This window comes from Rhipicephalus microplus, chromosome 9, assembly GCF_043290135.1.
Source record: "Rhipicephalus microplus isolate Deutch F79 chromosome 9, USDA_Rmic, whole genome shotgun sequence".
Classification (NCBI taxonomy): domain Eukaryota; kingdom Metazoa; phylum Arthropoda; class Arachnida; order Ixodida; family Ixodidae; genus Rhipicephalus; species Rhipicephalus microplus.
In genome coordinates, this window is record NC_134708.1 from 1,764,891 (window position 1) to 1,787,566 (window position 22,676).

The window sequence follows — 22,676 nt, forward strand, 5'->3', positions numbered from 1 at the left end:
ATTAAAGTGAAATAACTAAAAGAATAAAGATGGGGCGGATCTCATTCGGCAAGAATTCTCATATCATCAATGCTAATCTACCACTAACCCTCTGGAGGAAGGTATATAACAGCTGCATCTTGATGGTACTTACCTATAGAGCAAAAACCTGGTGGTTTACCAAGAGGGTTCAGATTAAATTGAGGACAAAGCTTGGAGCGACGGAAAGAAAGATTACAGGAGTAACCTACAGAGACAAGCAAGAGAGCAGAGTAGACCAGGGAACAAACAGGGGTTAAAGATATTGTTGAAAGCAAGGAAAAAAATGTATGTGGGCCAGGCATGTAGCATGTAGGTAGGATAACCGCTTTTTATTAAAGGTAGTAACTGATTGAATTCTCAAAGAAGGCAAACGCATGAAGGGAAGACAGAGAGTTAGGTGGGCCAATGAGATTAAACAGTTCACAGGTATCATGGAGCAGCAGAAAGAACAAGACCGGGTTGAGTGGTGGATCATGAGGGAGGCCTTTGCCCTGCAGTGGGCGTAGTTTGGTTGATAATGATATTCACATGACAAAATCCATATATATTGAACACCTGCAGGCTCATATCAGAAAAAAAAAGTTTACTCAGAAAAGTGTATCAGTTCACTTCTCTCTCAGAAAAACTGCATGGCACGAGTAATGAAACAGCACCTCGGTTCTGATTTTCTTTGTCTATGTGTATAAAAACATTTTTTATAACATTTATTGTTTTTTGTAATGTTCGTGAATTATTTATTCTTAAAGTGTATAATCTGAATATACCGTAATGAACCCACTCGCATAATGAACCCACCTCCCAACTTGGTCCTTGAAAAAAAAAAAAAACTATTTAATGCATCTGTTCCATTTGTTTCACTGTGATAGCCAGTGTTGTAGACGATCAAAACAATGTTAAATCAAGCCATTATATCCCAAAGTAATGACACAATAAATGTCAAAGCTTAGTTTCGCAACCATGCTAAACAGTTGCGAGCAGTGCGAACGCAGACGACGTCAATCAAAATTTAAAAGTCGCACTTTTTGTGGTAGAGCGGCACCACCTTTTTGCTTATAGTGCCACGCAAGCACAGCGGCACACGAACAAAGCAACAAAAAAAAAAATACATGACCTCCGAGATACACTACCTCCAAAACCGCCAAGCGCCCGCCATCTCGGAGGCTGTGCAAAGTCAACCGTGCACCGCCATCCAACGCCGCGTTTTTGTTGACGGGTTTTTTAACTTAGTTGGGGACACCTGCTGCTCAGGGCACGTTCGGTCGTTACGCTAGCTACACGGCTGGTTTTAAACTTACAGTTGGTTGAGCATGCGCTGAAGCAGGGGAACCGAACGGCTGGACAACACTTTGGCATCGATCTGTGCGCATTAATTACGGAAGAAAACAAGCTTTTTGCTGGAAAAATGATTTGTGGCACATTTTGTGGGCCAAAACAAGCAAAACCATCATGTGTGATTTTCGCTGTTGTGCGTCCTGTGACTTTTTTTCTCCCGTGTAATGAACCCTCCCCCAAAATTAGCGTCAACTTTTATGAAAAAGAGGTGGGTTCATTATGCAAGTAAATGTGGTATATATTTTTTTATTGAACTGTTTGCCAGCTGGCAACCAAAGAATCACGTTTCTCACATTTTTATTTATTCCAAAATATTTTTGTTGCTCTACAACTTATAATTTTTAAAAAGAACATTTCATTGTGCAAAATTTGGTATGCTGCAATGCATGCTGCAGTACTTTTCAAACTGGCAAAGAACTATCTCTTGAGACATATGACAACCGTTTTTGCGAAGTAATTAAAGAGGAAAGCTAAATAATTAAGGGCAACCGACGTGCATTTGCCTGGATCGGGACTTGTTTTACGAGGGACGCGATCGAGGCTTATTGGCAATTTTTCCAGTAGTAAAAATTTAGACAAAGCACACAGGAAAGACAAGAACCAGCGCAGAACTGATTTATTATTACTAAGATGCGCATATGCATAGGTTACAAAAAAAGATAAGATCACATGCTTATCCATGAACACAGGCCAAACAAAACTAAGAGGCAGCAAGGAAGCACTCTGGAACACCATATCCCGATTCTTTTTCTGGTAAGGCTTTGAATGGTCTAGTAATGCAGCTGCCTCGAGCGATCGTTGCTGCCTCAGTAGACCTTTTTCAAGGGCACTAGCGCCACCAACGGGTGAACTTATGGGAAAAATTGGTATGCTGCCGCGACGAGTGCGCAGGCCTCACTCTTCAAATTTTCATTTGCACCGTGCCAACGCTTCTCTGATCGAGTGAACTCGGCAAGGTGTGATATATTACTGCATCATTCACTCACAAACTTCAGTGTTTAGAAGCGACATCTTGTTCCTTGGTACTGTAACGGCGGGTTGTAATAAAGCCTGTAGGACAAAAAGGAAGAAGTAGGACCAGGAAAAAAATATTCACACCGGAAACGCTCACTTATAACTGAACGGTTATCGCACTTATTAAAAAACAAATAAGAAAATGGGCATGTATTGCGCATGTCATAAAGAAGCACGAAAATGCAAACAACCAAGGCACATATTTACAGTTGATTAATAAAGTTACGTTTCTTGTGTTGTAACGATAACGAAGGTTAGTTGACTTAAATATGGTGTGGTGTTCTTTACAGTATGTCTCTGAGATTTCTCACGTAATCTGGTTAGGGTGGCTGTGCAATATTGCCAGGCTTTCAAAGATGAAATAGCACTTGCATGACTTAAAATGCAAGGTGCATTGAGATGGCTTCATTAAATGAATTTGATACTCGCTGAGGTGCATGTTGATACATAAACAAGTCTGACCGATGTTTACTATATATGAACACAAGAGGAATTCGGTAAGCAACTCTTGTACAACAACTGAAAGAACAATTGGCATGCGTCTCATAGTACTTCTCTTTGCCCACTGCAGACCCCTGTAACCTTTTGCGCTCTGTGGAAGAAATGTTACTAAGCTTATGGTGCGGACAACACGACCCTCACCTCGTATCTCTTCCCAACTTCCTTTCAGACTGTGCAGAACGTAAGCATGGAATAACTGCAATATTCCTAGTTTCTTTGTGGGTGAAGGTCGTCTTAAATAATCTTTGGTTGCAGTGTGAATGAACTGTTCATAAACTGACGCAATATGATAGAGGCAGGACATTACGTCTTCTCACAGCTGGAAGCTATTGATCAGATAATGTGCCCAGGTTTTTTTGCTTGTTGGTTTTTTTTCTTCGCCGAGTGCAACCTCAGTTGTCAGTTGGGTAAGCATGCGCGGTTGCAGGGTCGAGGAGCGGCAGCGCTGCTGCCGCTTTGGGATTGGAGAAGGAGTGTCGTCTGCTACCTCTGCATGCGAAGTAGTGGGAAATTCGTTTCCAAATACGCAGATTTCAGCTGAAGCAGCTAGATGAGGGCCGAATGAATACTACTTAGTGATAAATAAGAGCTGTGCCTGCACCTAAAAAATGTATGATCATTTCTTTGTCTGCAATGACTGAATAATGTGGATAGCTTGTGCCGTTCCCCCCCCACCTCTAAGAAATCTTCCCACTATTGTTTACAGAGCGAAAAGTGACACTCCACCACACTTATCTATCCGGCACCCTCTTCAAGGTGGTGCCCTACCCCAGCCCCCGAAAAAAAATCCTGCCTGCGCCTACATATAAATAAGGTTCATCTGCGCCTTCAGGTTGTGGACGATTCTAAGCAAAAGAGACTGTTGTAATTATGCATCGTATAAATTACATGTAAGAATATATTTAGAAACGGTTATGCTTCTTTTTGAATAGCTAAGATAAAATCGACAGGCCAGACAGGCACGCAGTCTTGTGCGAATTAGCACCATAATTCTGCTGTGCTTTATACCGGTGAGCTTACAAGCCTCACAGCTGGCCCAGCTGACATAAATGTTATAGTCTTTTTCTGAAGATGCATTTCATACACAAACTCCTTGGATTTTAGCTGAAATAATCCAAGGAGTTAGGAGAAGGGCTTACAAAGTTATGGAAGAATAATTTAAGAAAAAATTGAACACAGTACAATAGATGACATACAGCCAGTATTTAAAAACCTTTTATTTAGAAATCTCTTTCACATTTTGCATTTCACGCGTGGCGGGACGATCAAGCATGCTTGAGGGAATTAGCAGTAGGATAGTAAACGTGCCGATCTGTAGCTTGCCAGGCTTCGAAGTAACTATGCCTCTGAGGAAAACACTTGTGATCAGTGGCACTTCTTCAAACTCCAAATAATTCTGCAGTTATCAAGGCTTGGACAGCTGCTATTGCACGAGAAGCTTTTCAGGTGACAGTCAAGACCTACATCTCGTATCCAAGGACCTAATCTTTTGCTGCGAGCACATAGTAGAAATTTCACGAAGTGCGTTGGCACTTGACCCAGTGCTGTTCCGAGAATTTTTCTGAATATTCCCGCATACTTGTCACAATCAGCGGCATTAAAGCGCAAAAGGAAACCCCCAAAACTAAAAGAAACCACGAATTTTTAAGACTGTGTGTCGCCAATTGGTGGTGATGTGTCTGACGTCAATAAGCACAGCATTGTTGACGAAGCTACTGGCGTCCCCTCCGATCCAAAGCTATGTCCAGAGGTAGCAACTTGGCCTCCTGCAGTACAAGACCGAAGAAAGGAATAGAAATATCGAGGTTATCCAAGAAGAAGTTCTTTTTTTTTTTTTCAAAGTTGTTCAAAACAAAGGTATTGTCGAAATCGACAAGGCAGTTGTGATAACAAAAGACTTCACGTTTGTCCTCAGTTGTAGGGAAAAGCTTGTTCCCTCGTGCGCGAACATGATTTGGGAAGCCAGCTGAAACTCATGAGCTTGCAGATGGTATCAACGTATCTCACTTATATTGATCACCTGAAGATATGCACGGGCTGTCATAGCAGCGCATTCCCTTTGATTTCGACTGCAACATCAGCCTTGAAGATGTTGCAGAGGAGCACTTTCGGGTTGTCCCGGAAAAAGTTATGCCCACCATGCAAAAACACGAGGAGGAATCGGTGAGCTCAATAGAAGAAGAAAAAAAAAAGGATAAATCTACAATACTAACAAAGCTTCATCAAAAATGATGCTCGACAACTACAAAAAATGAGAGACGGTTATTAGGGCCTCAGTTTTTCGAGAAAAAGGGAAGAACAACATTTAGGAAATGAAAACACAGCTTTTAAGAGGTTCTACCAGTCGAGTGGACTAATTGATGACTGGTCTTCCTCTAGCACAACAACCGATGCTGCTGAGTGAAACCTTTTTGAACTCAACTTTGTAAGGCCTTCTATTGATAATTTATTTGTTTAAGGCGTGATGGTGTCGGCAGAGATATTGCATTCACCTTGGACATCAACCTATAAGCAGCAGCACGGCTCGATATTTTAAAGAGCAGGCAAGTAATCAGCCACTCCGTTTTGTAGCGCTCCTTTGGCTGACTTCGCTTTGAAGCTCTTCAAGCACAAAGAGAATTTGAAAAATAAAAAACAAAAAACAAAAATCTTCTTCCTGGATAAGCTCGGCATTCCAGGATTGGAGCATTGTTCGGTAATGTGATGCAGGAAATCATGTTGCTACCTTTGGACATAGCTCAGGATCGGAAGGGACGCCAATAGCTTTGTCGACATCGCTGTTCTCCATGTTAAAGTCCAACACATCACCATCACTTGCCAGCGCACGGCCCTCGAAATTCACGGTTTCTCTAAGTTTCGGTGGTTTCCTTTTGCACTCTAATGCTGATGGTTTAGACAAGCGTGCAGAAATATTTGGAAAAATTCGAGGAACAGCACCGAGCTTAGGTGTCCACCTAAGGAATTTCACGTTCCTTCTTAAGATGTGCTTGTAGCAAGTGATTACCGTATTTACTTGAATGTAAGGCGACCATGACTGTAACACGAGGGGTGACTTTTCAGTGCCGAAAAAAAAAAAGAACACTAATGTAACGCGAGTTAAGTGGGGAGAAAAAAGTACCTTTATTTGCAGCACATATAAGTGGCAAAGACATCCCAGTTTCTAAATATGAAGTGAGTTCTGTTCATTCGTTGTTTTCATCGCCATCATCGCCAATGGTCGAGCCCTCTTTGTCACTTTCTTCTTCTCAGATGAGGTCATCCTTCGTGCCATCCCTATAGTTCGATATGCAGCACTTTTTAAACGCACAAACTATCCTGTCGTGCGGCAGGCCGTACCAAGCTGCCGACACCCACTCAGCGATTTTCGCAGCGCTAGGTGGCTTTATCCTACCTATAGGCGTCAAAGCCCGATCTCGCATCCAATCTCCGTACAGCTGCCGCATTCTATCCTTAAATGGTTTGTTCAGGCAGACGTCTAATCGCTCCAGCACGGACATCATACCTCCGGAAATAACGGCGAGCTGCGTCTGAGTTTCCCACATCCGCTACTTCATTTCCGGCGACACGTGATCGCGAAGTGAGTCAAGAACTAGGATGGAGGAGCGCACCTGGCCGTCCGCACCACACAGTCTTGACTCAGTCAAGCATAAGCGGAGCGTCTATCCAACCTTTTTCTAGGCAGCGGACAATCACATCCTAGGGGAACAGCTCCTTTGGGCTCGTTTTGTGCCGGAAAATGATGTATGGCAGCAACTTGCGCCCATCCGCCAAGTAGGCTAGCATCATGGTTAGCTGCGTCTTCTCGCCCCGCCGCGGTGGTCTAGTGCCTAAGGTACTCGGCTGCTGGCCCGCAGGTCGCAGGATCGAATCCCAACTGTCGCGGCTGCATTTCCGATGGAGGCGGAAATGTTGTAGGCCCATGTACTCAGATTTGGGTGCACGTTAAAGAACACCAGGTGGTCGAAATTTCCGGAGCCCTCCACTACGGCGTCTCTCATATTCAAATGGTGGTTTTAAGACGTTAAACCACACATATCAATCAATCAGCCGCGTCTTCTCGTTGCCTGTTCTCGCTCAACTTACCAGCTTTTTGCTAGCAACTTTTCGCATAATGGGATTGCTTGGAAAAGGTCTATTATGATTTTACTGCCTTCGTTAGGCTGGTATGCAAGAACCCTTGCCTTTTCAAATAATGGCTGGTGCCCACATTCAGAACAAGGAGAGGTAAAAAACTGTCCCTTATTACATTTCTTACTTTCTGGTAATGGTCCTGTAGTCTTACACTAGCCGACGTGCCCGTCACCTACGTACCTTTGTCTACATGCACGACAAAGGTATTCTGTGAACTATTTCTCTTGCACACTCTACACGGTGCTTAATTTTGCGATTGCCCACATTAATTCCTATGGGACTAGTTCGGACGCATTATTGAGACATAACTGAAACATAAGTCTGCCCTGGTCCTTGTCTTTTTTCTGTGCCTTGTCTGAAATTTTGCGCTGAGTAGTTTAATAATAGAATGCCAATTAGCCCAATCTTATACTGTAAGCCACGCTGCGGTGGTCTAGTGGCTAAGGTACTTGGCTGCTGACCCGCAGGTCGCGGGTTCGAATCCCGGCTGCGGCGGCTGCATTTCCGATGGAGGTGGAAATGTTGTAGGCCCGTGTGCTCAGATTTGGGTGCACGTTAAAGAACCCCAGGTGGTCGAAATTTCCGGAGCCCTCCACTACAGCATCTCTCATAATCATATGGTGGTTTTGGGATGTTGAACCTCACATATCAATCAATACTATACTGTAAGTGCCGTGCAGTTGGACCTGCTTGTAACACAAAGGCTCTTGCTACAGCTGCAGTGCTCCTCTCCTCTTTCACGCTGAGGATTGTTTCAGTTCATTTAACTTCGCTTGTGTGTGACACTGGATGCAGGGCGGCAACTATCTCTTCAATATCCACTATGACCTAGTTTGCCCCCTGCAGGGAGTTCACCAAGTCTCTGGAGGAGTCGATGGTATAGAGTAAGAAAAGGATGAAGCTGTCAGTGCTGCTAGATCCATTACAATGGCAGACAACCATAGACAAAGCACTTTGTCCATGTTACTTTTGCCTTTAGTCGTTGTGAACATTGCAGTGCTGCCTACTTCATTGATGATGCTCCAACACAAGCTGTCCTGAGAGTAAGAAATTTCTTGTAAGGACTGGTTCCTCCATGTGTAGAAGAGAGATCATAGCCAATGTGGAAGCGTTCGTCTTCAAGAGTATCTGGCGGGCTCACTGTTGCTCCTTTCCGGCTGTCATAGCGAATCATGTGCCATGAAAACGTTGTAAGCGGTTTATTTGACAAACATAATTTCGCAGTGCGATGGTTACACACTGATGTTCAATTAAAATCACTGTTGTTGTAAGTGAATTGAGATGTATGGCATATAAATGTTTTTAAAAGATTTCTCTTGCAGGAACATACGATGCTATCAGCCTCTGTCCAGACAATCCACAAGAAAAGCGCATGCATTACCTCCAAGTTGTGTCCCGAATTCTAGCACCTGGAGGCCACTTTGTGATTGTGTCATGCAACTGGACACAAGAAGAGCTCACAGATCACTTTGACAGAGGTTGGTATTACTCATGAAATCAAAGTGTTCAAGTGCACCAAATGCACTGTATTGTTCAGATAAGACCAATTCTGGTACATTTGCTCACTTGCTTACTTTTTATGCTTATGCCCGTGCACTGTAAAATCTTGGTTCTGTTACGTGATTTATTCACGTGCAGACGTACTGGGAGGCCGAGACCTTATGGTGACCCCGCTACCCCGTAGCGGACGATCACCGCGGGTTCACGCTTAGCGAGCCACAGGGCCGCTACTCCGTTTACTCGCGTGTAGCGCACCGCTCCGCGCGCGCTCAACTAATAAGGCGTTTAGCATGGCAAATAGTGTTCTAATGCAAAAGTACACAACACTTTATTGCCTCTGGCAGCACCCCGAACAACAGTACAACGTCCGCTCCCGGGACGCGGATAGCAAAGGCACCCGCACGCAGACGTTCACAATAAGGGGAAAACCGCGAGCACGTCGCAGCTGGCAATGGCGAGCTTTGACACGCCGGCCGGGGAAAGGTCCCTCGCGGCTATGCTGCGCACTCTCACGATGGCCAATGGGCCTGGTCGCAAGTGTTAGGGCAAACCTCGTACGCGTAGGCCTACTGCAAGTGCGGCTCCTTGTGGTACGACCACTTCAAGCACTAGGCACCGCTCTGGGCTTAGCGTACGCTACCGAAGCCAGCACTCAAGTAAACACGCCTGCCGGGGTGCCCAAGGCCACCCCAGGCAGGCTACAGTCCGCGAGTCCCAAAGGGGACGCGGACGAAGGAAAACACGTGTTTACCCAGCGCCGACCACGGAGAAGAGAGCGCTCCCTCGGCGCGCGCGTACCGTGCCCGCACGTGGCGCCATCTATCGCCCGGCGTCGTTGTCAGAGCAGGAAAAGGAAAAGGGTGTGGCCGTGTGGCGGAATGCCCGCGAAATGGTCGCGGGCGCGCCTCAGATCCCCACATTCTTCAGCAGACCGAGGAATGCCAGCAGGCCGAAATCCAAGGAAGCGCAGGCTCAGGTCGCGCGCTTATATCACCTGAATTGTGGCTTCCCTTGCTTGCTGCTTCGTCGTTGTCTCGCGTTGTTCCCTACATTGGCCTCCGGTGAAGAAGAACATAGCCATCTTGGCAACTTAAGGCGTAGTCACTATAGCGGGACCATAATACGGCTTCAGACGACTAACATATACATCTACCACGACGACATAAGTCATCAGACGGTGTCAAAGGCTCAATCTCATAATTTACTGGTGACGTTCGAGTAAGAATGCGGTAAAGCCCGTGGTATCGAGCCAGTAGAAAGGCCAGTAGTACTCGGTAGAATCCAGAGCCAAATGAGGTCACTATTTCTAAGAGTAGGGAGAGGTCGGTCGCTATTGTGCCATAGCTTCTGGTGACTTTGGTCCTCGGTTGTCAGTGAACGGGCCAATTTTCTGCAATCTTCAGAGTACCTGGCAACATCAAAATGTGGTTTACTCAGATGATTCAGGTGTGTAGGGGAGGATAGTCTCCAGCGTGCACGATAGTTCGCGTCCATACAACAGAAAGAAAGGGGAAAACCCTGTGGTCATGTGCGTAGCGGTGTTATACGCATACCTGATGAATGGAAGTGGTGTACATTGTCAGCATATCACCGAGAGTGCGATTAAATGGTTCTGTGAGGCCATTTGTCTGCGGGCGATATGCTGTCGCCATGCGATGAAGGATGTTCCACTGAACAAGCAAGGCTTGAATGGCATCAGGCTTGAAAACACGACCCCTGTTGCTGAAAAGCTCTTGGGGAGCATCGTGGCAAAGAACAAAGTTGCACAAGATGAAAAACACAACTTTTCTTGCGGTTGGTGCGGGTAGCACTGCTGTCTCAGCGTAACACGTGAGGTGGTCCACGCCGCCAATTATCCACCTATTTCCAGAAGACGACAAGGGAAGTAGTCCATATAAGTCGATACCGACGCGGTCAAATGGACGCGCTGGGCAAGGAAGAAGCTGAAGTACCGGCCGGGCATTGAGGTGGAGCTTTACATCCCTGGCATGCAGTACAAGCACATAGGTACTTGCAAACAAATGTGTACGTGCCGCACCAGTAGTACCACTGACGCAGGCGGTTGTACGTTTTGAGAGAGCCGGCGTGAACGATGTGCGCGTCAGTGTGGAAAGCAATACAGATTTCCGAGCGCATGTGGTTAGGTATCACTAGCAGCCAGCTCCGACTTTCAAACGTGTAATTCTGCCGATAGAGGAGGTCGTCTCGAATAGCGAAATGTGTGGCTTAACGTCGGATAGTTCTTTAGATCGGATGAGCTAACGGGTCAGTGAAATAGTCGGGCAATTGGGAAATTCACTCATCTTTGCCTCGCTTAGATGCCATGTCTGCGAAGTCAATTGGTGTCGTGACAGCTGAAGAAGGTGACGAGGAGGTTGGGTAAGCCTGTAGCGGCGAGGGGTATAGTGCATCAGTGTCGGCGTGCTTGCGGCTGGATCGGTATGCAACACGAGTGTCGTATTCTTGTAGGCGAAGCGCCCAGTGACCAAGGCGTCCTGAGGGATCTTTGAGCGATGATAGCCAGCATAGAGCGCGTTGGTCCGTGACGACTTCGAAAGGACGGCCATAAAGGTATAGGCAGAACTTCGCTAGAGCCCAGATAATTGCGTGGCACTTTTTCTCAGCGACGGAATAATTACACTCGGCTTTCTTGAGGGGTCGACTCACGTAAGCGATGACGTATTCTTGGTATCCTGGTTTTCGTTGAGCCAACACTGGCATCGATGTGGATCTCCGTAGGTGCATCAAGGTCAAAATGATGTAGTATTGGAGGCGATATTAATAACTGCCAAAGCAAAGTAAGGAATTTATCGCACTCCTTTGATCAAGCAGAAATACCTTTGGAGATTGTCAGCAGATTGATAAGAGGCGCGATGATGGTAGCGAAGTCGCACCATCAAATTGATTAATTGACAAATTGACGAAAGTATGAGCACAGCTCGATAAAACTTCAAAGCACCTTCATGGAATTAGGCTTCAGATATTCGGCCACAGCGCGGAGTTTCGCACGGTCAAAGAGAACACCCTTCTTGCAGACGACGTGACCCAGTATAGAGAGCTGGCGTGCGACAGAATAGCACTTTTTGATCTTAAGTTGATGGCCAGCAGAGGTGAGGCATGTGGGAATGGCACGAAGACGAACAAAGCGAGTCGGAAAGTCGCGAGAAAAAATTATGATGTCATCAAGGTAGCAGAGGTACGTGTTCCAGTTGTAGCCGAGAGGGATGGTATCCATCATCTGTTTGAACGTAGCTGGGGCGTTGCAAAGTCTGAAGGGCATGACGTTAAAACTCGTACAGCCCATCAGGTGTGACGAATGCAGTCTTTGATCAGTCAGGGTCAGCCATTAGAACTTGCCAATAACTTGAGCATAAATCCAAAGAGGAGAACTATTCTGCTCCTTACAAGCAATTGAGAGCATTGTCGATGCATGGCAATGGGTACATATCTTTCCGCGTTATCTTATTGAGCCAGTGGTAGTCAACACAGAATCGAATAGACCCATCCTTTTTGCGCATCAGGAAAACAGGGGACGACCAAGGGCTGTGCGATGGCTGGATGACACTACGCTTGCATACCATCAGCTTGTTCGTTGATAATCTGCTGCTCTTCCTCTGAAACTCGATATGGTCATTGGCGTAAGGAATTATGAGAACCGGTGTCAATGTAGTGCGTGATGTTCGCTGTGTGACCCAAAGATGGTTGAGCGCAATCGAAGGAAGAGCGGAACTCTCGAAGAAGGGGCAAGAGTTCACGTTGTGTCTGCGATAGATTAGCAGCAACAGAAGGGTGGAATGTGTCTGGTGCAGGCAGTGTGGTCACAGGTGGCGTCATGGCATTAACATTGAGTTGAGGTTGGTTATAAGCTGGAGGTGAGAGGGTGCAGGAGGTCAACGTCTTGTACGCTGCCCAAACATTCCTGCAAAGTAAGGTGACTAGCGATGATAGCAAGTTCCCAATGAGCATAATGGTAGCACTGGATTCCATGGTGAGTGTGGCAAAAGGCACTTGTAGGCCGCGGCGGCAAAGAAATGCATCAGACAAAGTAAACAAAACAATTCTGGCAGAAGCAATCGTATAGGTCAGGACTACAAGGGTGGTTGTTTTCGGTGCTATGTCTGTGTCTGCAGCAAAGACAAGTTTGCAAGCATCTGGAAGGGAATCCACCAAACAAGAAGTTGGCAGCGGTGTAAGGGCAATTTCTGCACGTGAGCAATTTATAATGGCCCGATGACGTGAAAGGAAGTCCCATCCAAGAATGACTTTGTGGGAGCATGACGCCAGTACAAAAAATTCAATGACATAAAGTTCACCTTGTATAGTAACACGCGCAGTGCACACAGCGGAAGGTTCTATGCACTGCGAGATGGCCATGCGGAGCATCAGCCCTGGAGCATCAACCACTTTCTTTAACTTGCGCCATAGGGCCTTGCAGATTATGGAAACGGCAGCCCCTGTGTCAATAAGCGCCTGTGCGGCAGTCCCCTCAACATTGACGTCGATAACATTTTGCCGCGAAAAAGATGGAGGTTTTGGGCAGTTCGACTTGTATGCAGCTGTTGCCTCCATAGCTGCAGCGATCAGTTTCTCTCTTCTGTAGCAGGTCGGGGACGCATAGGTGATGAAGAGCGTCATCGAAGGGATGGTGACCGGTGGTTCGCGTAGCATTGTTAACCATCAGTGGTGTGTCTTGGTGGCACCCTTGACAATGCCGCAACCGGCCTGCCCACGGTGTCAAATGGAGGAGGAGCTTAGGGACAGTGGCGGGCAGCGTGTCCAGCGATACCACAGGCAAAACAGATGGGCCTATTGTTTGGCATCTTGCAAGCGTCTGAGCGACAGTAAAACGGAGCCAAAGATCTTGCGAAGAGATACGGCACAGCAATCAGGGTTGTAGGCATGACATAGGGCGGCATGGCTGGTTAAGCATAGGGCATACGTTGTTGCGCAGGCTGAGCAGCGACGGCGGCGTACGTGAAAGGCACACTGACAGGCGGTTGCTGATGCATCTGTGGGAGGGCCTTAGCGACATGGGTCCGAATGGCATATTGAAGGTTCGGAGCTCATGTGTCAATGGCAGCAGTGACAGCTGGTGTGCTATTTCTTCGCGGATGAAGTCTTTAATTGTCGAAAGGAGTGTCTGCTGATCATTAGGACGGGCAGCTAGCTGGAAGCTTGCGAGCGTGTCTGGTGTTGTGAGGGCTTGACGAGCAATTGCGCGCTGCCTACGCAACTTGTCGAAGCTCTGACCGAGGGAGATGAGCAAAGCGATTGTGGGGGGATTTCTCACAAGCAACATTTGAAAGGCGTCATCCACGATTCCCTTTAAAATTTGCCTGATCTTTTCTTCCTCAGGCATGGCCGGTTTGACGCGGTTGCATAGATGCAACACATCTTCGATGTAGTCCGTGTAGTTCTCAGCTGGTTGCGGTGCACGTTGACATAAACGCTGCTTGGCGGGAAGTTTGCGAGCCGCAGGTCGTCCAAATGTCCGTAACAGCAGTCTTGAAAGCAGACCATGAGGGAATGTCAGCCACTTGGTTATTAAACCACAGTTGTACAATGTCCATGAGATAAATTGTGATGTAGCCGGGCTTACTTTGGTCGTCCCATTCGTTGCTGGCGCCGACTTTTTCATACCTTGCCAACAAATGTTCCACGTCTGCTTCAGCAGAGCGGGTAAAGATAAGGGGATCTCGGTGAGGATACACGGTGCCGCAAGTGACGTGGATGGCTAAAGAAAGGTCCCACCTGGAAAGGAGTCTCGATGGCCATGTTGGAGTCACGAAGAAGGGGAAGCTTACGGGAGCGAAGTTTCAGGATCGTGCGGGAGTTCACACACCTCCACCAAATGTCACATGATTTATTCATGTACAGACCTACTGGGAGGCTGAAAAACATCAGCCGACCGAGAAACGGCAGCAGGTCGAAGTCCAAGCAAGCGCAGGCTCGGGTCGCGCGCGTATATCACCTCCGCTGTGGCTTGCCTTGCTGGCTGCTTCGTTGTCCTCTTGCTTTGTTCCCTACAGTTCAATCTAATTACTTCAAGTATTTCTAAAGGGGTTACAAACTTAATTCTTGCTGCCGAGATTTTCAGCCAAATTAGGCAGTAGAAAAAAGTAATGAATTGAACAAGTTCTTCGCAAACTGCCGCGTCTAGTGGCCGCACCATGAACTAGAAGAAGTGACGCCGCACTCACCGGAATCGGGCATCTCAACAATGCCAGCTGTCCTCCCGGTCTCTAGAGCCGCTTGTCTCTCACTAAAGTTCCCAGAACAACTACGGCAGCGAACAGTGCTTCCGGCTGCGGTGAAGCATCGGAGCTTTCATGAAAGGGGGAAAGTAGGATGGAAAGAGAAGTGAAGAGCTGGACAGGAACCTGGAATGCCCCTTGAAAAATGTGATGCCAAGGCTCGCCTGTATCAACGGGGGCTGAAGATCCACCAAAAATAGAGCCTACTGTTAAAAAATATGGGAAATTATTATTGTTTATCAGAGCAGTGGCATCTTCAGAGTTGAATTTCAATGTTTTCATCAGCTTTTCCTATCTTTGTCAAGTATCCCCTCAATCTGCCGAGTTCCCTTGGGTTTTCTAGTGTTTAGAGATGACGACAGCATGCACCGGTGCTTTCGTGTGTGTTTCAGGATGCTCATTAAGTTTATCAAATGCTAGGAGTAGTCTCGAAGTCTATGATGAGCATGCTTTCTTCTGATGATTCGTAGAAGTAATGCTTTTACTTTTTTTTTTAGTGCTGGACATACTACGTTTTTAGACAACCATTGTGAGCAGGTGCTAATTATCTGCGTTGTGTTACACTGTGCCGCTTAGTGATGCAAGCTTTCTCTGGTTCCAGTCTTACAAGTGGACAGGTCAGTGTTGATGGGATACACGAGCGGCAGTTCTTACGCATAACTAGGTTAGAACTACCGCTTGGGCTAAGTTTATGACAAGATTTTACGAGCATAACCACGATCATCGAGACATGCACACAGTGCTGTACACACGGCTAATTTATTACTTTGAATGTGAGGCTTTTTTTTATGGTGCGCGTCAAAGCAACAAAAAGATAACTTTAAGACATGAAGCGATAAAAAAGCCTCATGACAACACGTCAAAGAGGACATTCAAGCAAAAGTGACAGCACAGTCAAAATTCTTTATTCATCAAGCATATACTAATCAGAAGTAAGGATATATATATATATATATATATATATATATATATATATGTGTGTGTGTGTGTGTGTGTGTGTGTGTGTGTGTGTGTGTGTGTGTGTGTGTGTGTGTGTGTATGTATGTATGTTGGGGGGGGGGGCGAGGGGGCAGGCATGGGTGGTTGAGTGGCCGTAGCGTTGCATATTGTCAAGTAGATCCACCGTGAGCGGTCACAACGTGGTTTATTTCAACGTTTCGGCCTAGAGTCTGGCCTTCATCATCCTGAAGGCCAGACTCTAGGCCGAAACGTCGAAATAAACCACGTTGTGACTGTTCATGGAGGATCTACTTGACTAATATATATATATATATGTGTGTGTGTGTGTGTGTGTGTGTGTGTATGTGTGTGTGTGTGTGTGTGTGTGTGTGTGTGTAAAGTTTAAATCAAGCAACTAATGCGATAAAGCCAGATAAGCAAAGGCAGTGACACGAGACAAAGATAAAAAAGTATGCTAATAAAGCACTGTAGGTGGTGTACTATTTCTTTCTTGGAGGGCGAAAGTGAGAGCCTGCTTACACGGCTTTCACCAAGCCTCTGAATTTCGGCTGCCTTTTAAAATTTGTTGAGCCAGCCTTTTGGCACTTGCTCACTTGGTAAGCGCGATATTCTCTGCATGCAAGAGATGTGTCATTTCGCGGAAAGCACTGTGTTGCTTGCAAAATATTGGTGATGATCAACAACCTAATTTGGATAATGATAGAACAAGTTATTATGCTACCTGTGGAATCGTGGTCTGGCATGAAAAATTTTATATGTTAAGAGTTTGTATGTTAACGTTTTTAAAAGGGCTTTGCAACACTTTTTGCGTGGTTAGAAATTTTTGCGTGGTCAGAAAATGCTGCCAATCAGTAGTTGAGGCTGCCGAAAGCACAAAGAGTGAAATATTAAGAGCACTGCACGTGGCCTGGAATTCACAATAAATTCTCAAAGTCAGCTATAAACTGATTTCTCTTCTCTCAACAAATGACGGGAAAAGCTCAAAAATCACTCGTCACGGCCATTGTAACAGCCACTGGCTGATTTGAGCATGGCATGCTTGGTTGTTACCGCGCCCGCCACAAGAGGCCATGACTTGTCCACACGTGTGCGCAATCGCACTGAAAAAACTGCATATTCAAAGGAAAAAAAAGATAGTGTGTCAAGGCACACGCGACTATTTCCTCTCCCCGCGCCATTTCTTCCTGCTTTAGTCTTAGTGCTTTTGTCTGGACAAGAAAAAGAGAGAATACTATTGCACCATGCGACCAATCTCCGTTGGACGAATTCTGGTGAATTCATGAAGCAATGAGTTTCTTGATTAAATCCATTCCATGGCTACTTGAAAAAAGTGTTTCAGGGCCCCTTTAAATGCTTCTTTGTGTACATGCACAAATATGAATTGGCTGGATCAGCATATTTGAAGCTGTTTCGTTCTTACGTGCCTCCGATTATTTTGCAGAGCTAGTGCTCGTGGATACCATACCAACACCTACGTTTTCATTTGGTGGTAGCCAAGGAAGATCTGTCACAGCACTGGTTTTTGGGTTCAAGTCTTCCAGGGTGAAAACTTAATGTTTCTATGCTTATTCATTAAATGTATTTCATCTCTGAAAACCATCTGTTGATTTGTCTGACCTAATGATGTTTTTCATAGTTGGAGAATGTAGATCTCAAACATTTTGAGGCAGCAGGGTGCTTTTAACCTTTTGTGCACCTGCAGGCCGCATACATCCCATTTTTTCTTCTGCAGAAAAAATTTACTTTATCACCACCTGTCACAGTTAGCACGACGCAGTGTTGCAGCTATCTTACATACGTTCTTTGTAAGCTAGAGGAAACTTCGCCTGCGATTCGCAAGGTGCTGGGAGTAGTGCCAGAACACCGTTGACATTTCTTCCAATCCATGCGAAAACTGTGTAGTTTTTCTCTCGTTCAGATTATAGCATTAAGAGCCAGGCTATTTCACTTTTTCTGGATTTCTAGAAAGGTTATTATATCTCACAGTCATCGTGTTTCTATAAAAACTTCAGCAGTAATTAGATTAATAAATGCAACAAAACATCTTCGTCTGCAACAGTAGCATGTCCTTTGTGCTCAGTTTTATTGAGCACAATGAGACACTGGGATATCTCTCGATATACTCATGTTGAAAAATGCACGGATATTGAGGGGAAAATGTGCGGATATTCATTTTGACAGAAAGGACAATACAGTCTGCAAGAAATGGTTTGCGTGCACAGTGAAGTGAACTTTACTGCACAGTCCTGTTCTACTGCTGGAACTGAGGTGCATTAAAATGTCACTTTGCACTATTTGAGAAGTGCTACTCTGCACCACTTGCAGGGGTAGAACAGGGTACATGGCTTTGGGTGCTGTCAAAAGTGGTTTTTGTAGCAGGCTTGGAGCAGCCAGAAAGATGTTTTGGAGCATGCTTGGAGCAGCAAGAAGGGCTTTTGTGAACAAGTTTAGAGCAGTAAGAACATTCAGAGAAGATTTAGCCCCATTCAAAGCACTTGTGAAGCTGCATTTGTTTAATGCTGCATTTTTTAAACACTCATCTAGTTGAGCTGTAGCCCCACTATTGCGATAGAAATTATGTGGACACCTCTGATGGGTTTTTGCTGTAGCCATCTTGTCCTGTAAAAATTCCAAATTGACAACATACTGCCGCGCATCGTATGTTCTATCCGGGAGTAAAAGCGCGCGAGCGGGGCCACGAACTCGGCTGAAGCAGAGGTCAAACAATCCGACTCATCTCCACCACTCGGGGGGCGTGTGGGATAGCTTCCAATACCCCCGCCCGGAAGGCCCGTAGTCGAAGCAGAGAGGGAGCTCTTCGCCCGTCTTGAAGAGTATTAAACAAATGAGCGAGAGCGGTGAAGGGGGTTGGGCAGGTGTCGCTCGGGCAACTATGAACTTCGCTCCTTAGCACGTGGTCGGGATCGCTGGTACGCAAACTAGCTCAGTAGCCTTCAGCCAGCGACTCGCATACACTTCTACGTGCTGCACTTTCATCGCCAAGAGAATGTTCAAAAAGTGTTGCTCTCTTTGAAACGGTCGTATTCTCGTACACTAGAGTTTTGTAAAGTTACGTGAGATCTGATTCAAATGAGTTAGCTGCCAGTCTCACTTCGTGTAACTATAGTCTCAGTATTGAGGGACTATGGTGTAACCTTAAAGTTTGCTGCTATTGCATCTATTCTCCACACCTGCAACCTTAGTTATGTACAGCCCCCATGTTGTTGTTGTTTTTTTTTTTTTGTTTTTGTTTTTTACCTGATGTGCGATCCTCAACCACCGAGTTGAGAAGTGCAAAGCACAGTACGTGCATATATGCTCAATTAGCAGTGATGTGCATGGCGCACCTAGATGCTCCCGTCTTTGTTAGGCTGTTCCGGGAAATGGTCACCATCCCCTTTCTTTTGAGCACCGTTACTTCCATACTTCATTTGTTTTCTGAGTGCTGTAATCATATTACAAAAAAAAAAAAACACCAGTTTCACCGGAATGGCAAAGCGCCAAATCTGATTGCAACAAATTGTAAGGCTGGCAGCCAGCCAACTACTTTCTTGTCAGACTCTGGAGTAGATAGATATTATGCGGCTAAAGTACCCTTTGTATAGGGTGGACTCAGTATAAGAGTCCTAGCCAATTTGTAAAAAAAAAGAAAAAAGCACTTAACACAAAAGTCAGAATTCACAGGTCACAAACTTTCAGTACCGTGTGTGTCCGCTTTGTGTCCCACACCACATTTCGAGGCGAGCTTTCGCGATGTGCAAGTTCTTGCCACAACAGTTTCCCTCCGCATCACGAAATCCAAGGGTTTGCAGCAAGGTGGTGCCCTCTACTGGAGGGGGAGTTAGCTCCGAACAATGGAGAAGCAAGTGCTTGACAGTCTCTCGCTCGCCACCACAGGTCCTGCACACAGCCGAGAGCGTCTCAAGGGCACAATTAAAACGACTTCTATAGTCAAGAGTGCCCAGCATGCCCGCTCGCACCTCGAAGAGCTGGGCAGCACCGCAGCTGTTGTCATGCAGTGCTGGCTCTGTCGCAATTTCTTTCTTGTTCTCCCGGTAGATGTTGAGGGTGTTCTCGGGGAGCATAGCTGACTGCCACATATCTCCCTCCACTTTTCGTACACGGTCACGAATGTCTTTTGTGGTCTCCTGCTCAAGCCCGGTTTCGATACTAGTCCAGCAGACCGTATTTTTGCCTCAGGAACATCACTCGTGACCTCCATTGAGTGTGGATGCCCTTGACGTATATATACTGAAATAGTCGGTGTGCCCACCTTTTGTCATTCATGGTCCATAGCCGACATTCAAACAAGATTTTGCTGCAGGCCTCTCGAGCCTCAAAGACCAACTGACATCCCCCTAGATAGCCTCCATGGCGACACGCCCATTGACGTCAGACTCTGGGGTTGATAAATAGGAAGATTTGTATCAGATGGACTCGGTGATTGTCCTAGCCAAATTGTAAAACAAAAGGAAAAAAGATGGGGAAAAGAAACAAGACACAAATTTTTGTGGACACGCAGCGCCACCTGTCGACGCAGTTTTCAGTAGTGCAAACCCGACTCCCTTGCACAGTTTGCTGCACAACCAGGTGTAACTAGCATGTGCGAAACAAAAATTGAGCGAAATATTAGGTGTGTTTGCACATTCAACACTCAGAAAAATATCTATGAATTTCTTTCCGGTAGTCGGACGCGTCACTGAACCATCATCAAGAGCTTGCTGGTTCACTTGCTGGAACTATGGCAAAAGCAAGAGCACACGCAACAGTGCCGTGCTTAATGAAAAAAGACCCCAGTCGTCGTTACTGTTGCGTTGTGAATTGCCACGGACACAAAGGACTTCAAATTTACTGATTTGCGCAGCTTTCGAGAAGCAAAAAGGGGAGAGCGCTGCATATAGACCATTGCGATCGTGTTGACTCAGCGAATCACTGGCGTTCTCTACAGCCGATCACATGAATAAGTGTGATAATGTAAGTCTCTTGTTGTAGTTTTGAGTAGCTTTGACGGACAACTATGACAACTTTTATTGTGAAGCTTAACAAAGCCTCTGACCGCGGTGCATGCCATGCAACAGTAGACAAGTGACGTGCACGATAAATATCGCATACGCTGCGACAACCTATAATGCGACAACCACCACACAGAATTACGCACATGGAGCTTTGAAGGCTCCAAGTTCCGGCTTTAACTAGAAAATAAGAACACGTAGGTCATTCAGGCTAATCGCAAAATGATCGCAACCACAGTCAGATGGTTATTCTTGCTGTTGGTCTCCGCAATAGCCAAAGCCATCTCGGAGGCTTCGGTTTTGCCTTTCGTTTTACGCCGAGAAGTGGACACGCATGTACCCCCATTAGCAGTATATACAAACAGAAGACAACCGTCAGCAGAAGATTCTAGCATGCAAATAAAATAGTTCAACGCACAGAAAGCGGAGAATGCAACTGCAAAGGCGAAAATCACCAGGACCATTTATGCCAGATAAAGCGAGCTTCGTTACCACTGATCGTAAGATAGATTACTTGTGTACGCACTTCATCGCTTTGGCATAATGTATACACTGGCCAAAGCTCGGGAGGTTGTAGAGGACAGCATGGAGGGCAAAAATATTGTCATTATTCATGGTGGTCTCAAAAGATGTGCTGAAGGAAAAAAGTTAGACCTTCAGAGACATAAGGTCCGTTCGATTCACCTGCACCACTTGGAACCGGTTCATGGTGGTGCCTGATAGGTGCACGATGGGTGCGTGGCTAGTTCAGAAAAGTAGCAGCGGTGTCGACGCAGCCGGATAGCAGCGCCACGCAGAATCGAATGCCGAAGTGCAGTGGTTGTGCCATGTCTTCTACTGTGCTCCAAACAAGGGTGCGGGTGTGTGTGTGCGTCCTTGTGTGTTGTTTTCGTTCGTGAATTAACATTCTCACACCTGTCGCTTTTCTGTACGAAGATGAACTCTGGCCTGCTTTCAACTGTCGTGCATGTCGCCATGGAGCTGATGGATTCTGACAGCGACGAAGAGTACGACGACTTAGTCGCAGCAATAGCAATGAAATCGGCGAGATTGGACCGAAATTGCATGCCAAGGTATTGTGAAGACGTTGTTGACCGGTATTTTGGTTTCGAGTTTAAACGATGTTTTGGCTGTCACGGGAAATGTTCGGGGATCTTGTTGCCGCTACCAGACGTCTTCGTTCTTCTCAGATTCTCCTGGTGGTCGCCCACAGATTAGTGCAGACAAGACTTGCTTGGTAGTGCTGAGCTACCTCGGTAGCTAGTCGAGTATGTACTCCCTTGCCAACAGATTTGATATATCTGAGTCGTCAGTGCACACATGCATTGAGCGCGTATTGAACTTTTTACTCAGTATAAGCGAAGAAGTCATTTCTTGGCCAGACAGTCGTGAGCAAGAACGGATCAAGACTGGCTTTTTGCTAAGGAGCAAAGGTAAAGGTCCGCGCAACACCATAGGCTGTGTGGACGGTTGCCACATAGAGATTAAGAAGCCGGAGGAGTCGCCGCATTCGTACTTTAAGTGCAAGAAATTTCCATCTGTGGTGCTCCAGGGAATATGCAATGACAGGAACAAGTTCATTGACGTTTTAATAGGATTTCCTGGATCTGCACACGATGCCAGGGTGCTTTGTGAAGGCCCTTTCTTCGAGGTAGCTTAGACGAAGTGTGCAGACAGTTACCTGCTTGGAGACTCTGCATACCCCTTGCTTCCGTGGTTGTTGACACCATACCAAGATAATGAACAGACCTTTCCAGCATGGAAAAAGCGCTGTAACAAGTGCCACTCGCAGCAGAGATCTGCCATTGAGAATGCCTTCGGTCATCTGAAACAAAGGTTTCGAAGGCTTTACTTTGTTGACGCTGCTACAATCAAACAGTGCTGCCTTATAGTAATGGCTGCTTGTGTGTTGCACAAAATATGCAACAAAAAAAGAGATTTCCTTATTGAG

At 46.0% G+C, this 22,676-nt stretch overlaps 1 protein-coding gene across 5 annotated transcripts in view; it reads left to right on the forward strand.

The window, feature by feature from the left end:
• Positions 1–22,676, forward strand: part of LOC119185105 (EEF1A lysine methyltransferase 2) — a 96,715-nt gene that overhangs the window by 70,181 nt on the left and 3,858 nt on the right. For 3 of the 5 annotated variants that reach the window (XM_075872954.1, XM_075872955.1, XM_075872956.1), the window contains exons 6-8: positions 2,939–3,049; positions 8,322–8,477; positions 17,155–17,255. In XM_075872954.1, coding sequence (XP_075729069.1) covers positions 2,939–3,049; positions 8,322–8,477; positions 17,155–17,255 — 368 coding nt within the window. Of the gene's footprint in view, positions 1–2,938; positions 3,050–8,321; positions 8,478–15,250; positions 15,632–17,154; positions 17,256–22,676 lie in introns of those variants that run through there. The other 2 variants (XM_075872958.1, XM_075872957.1) reach the window with 2 other exon arrangements.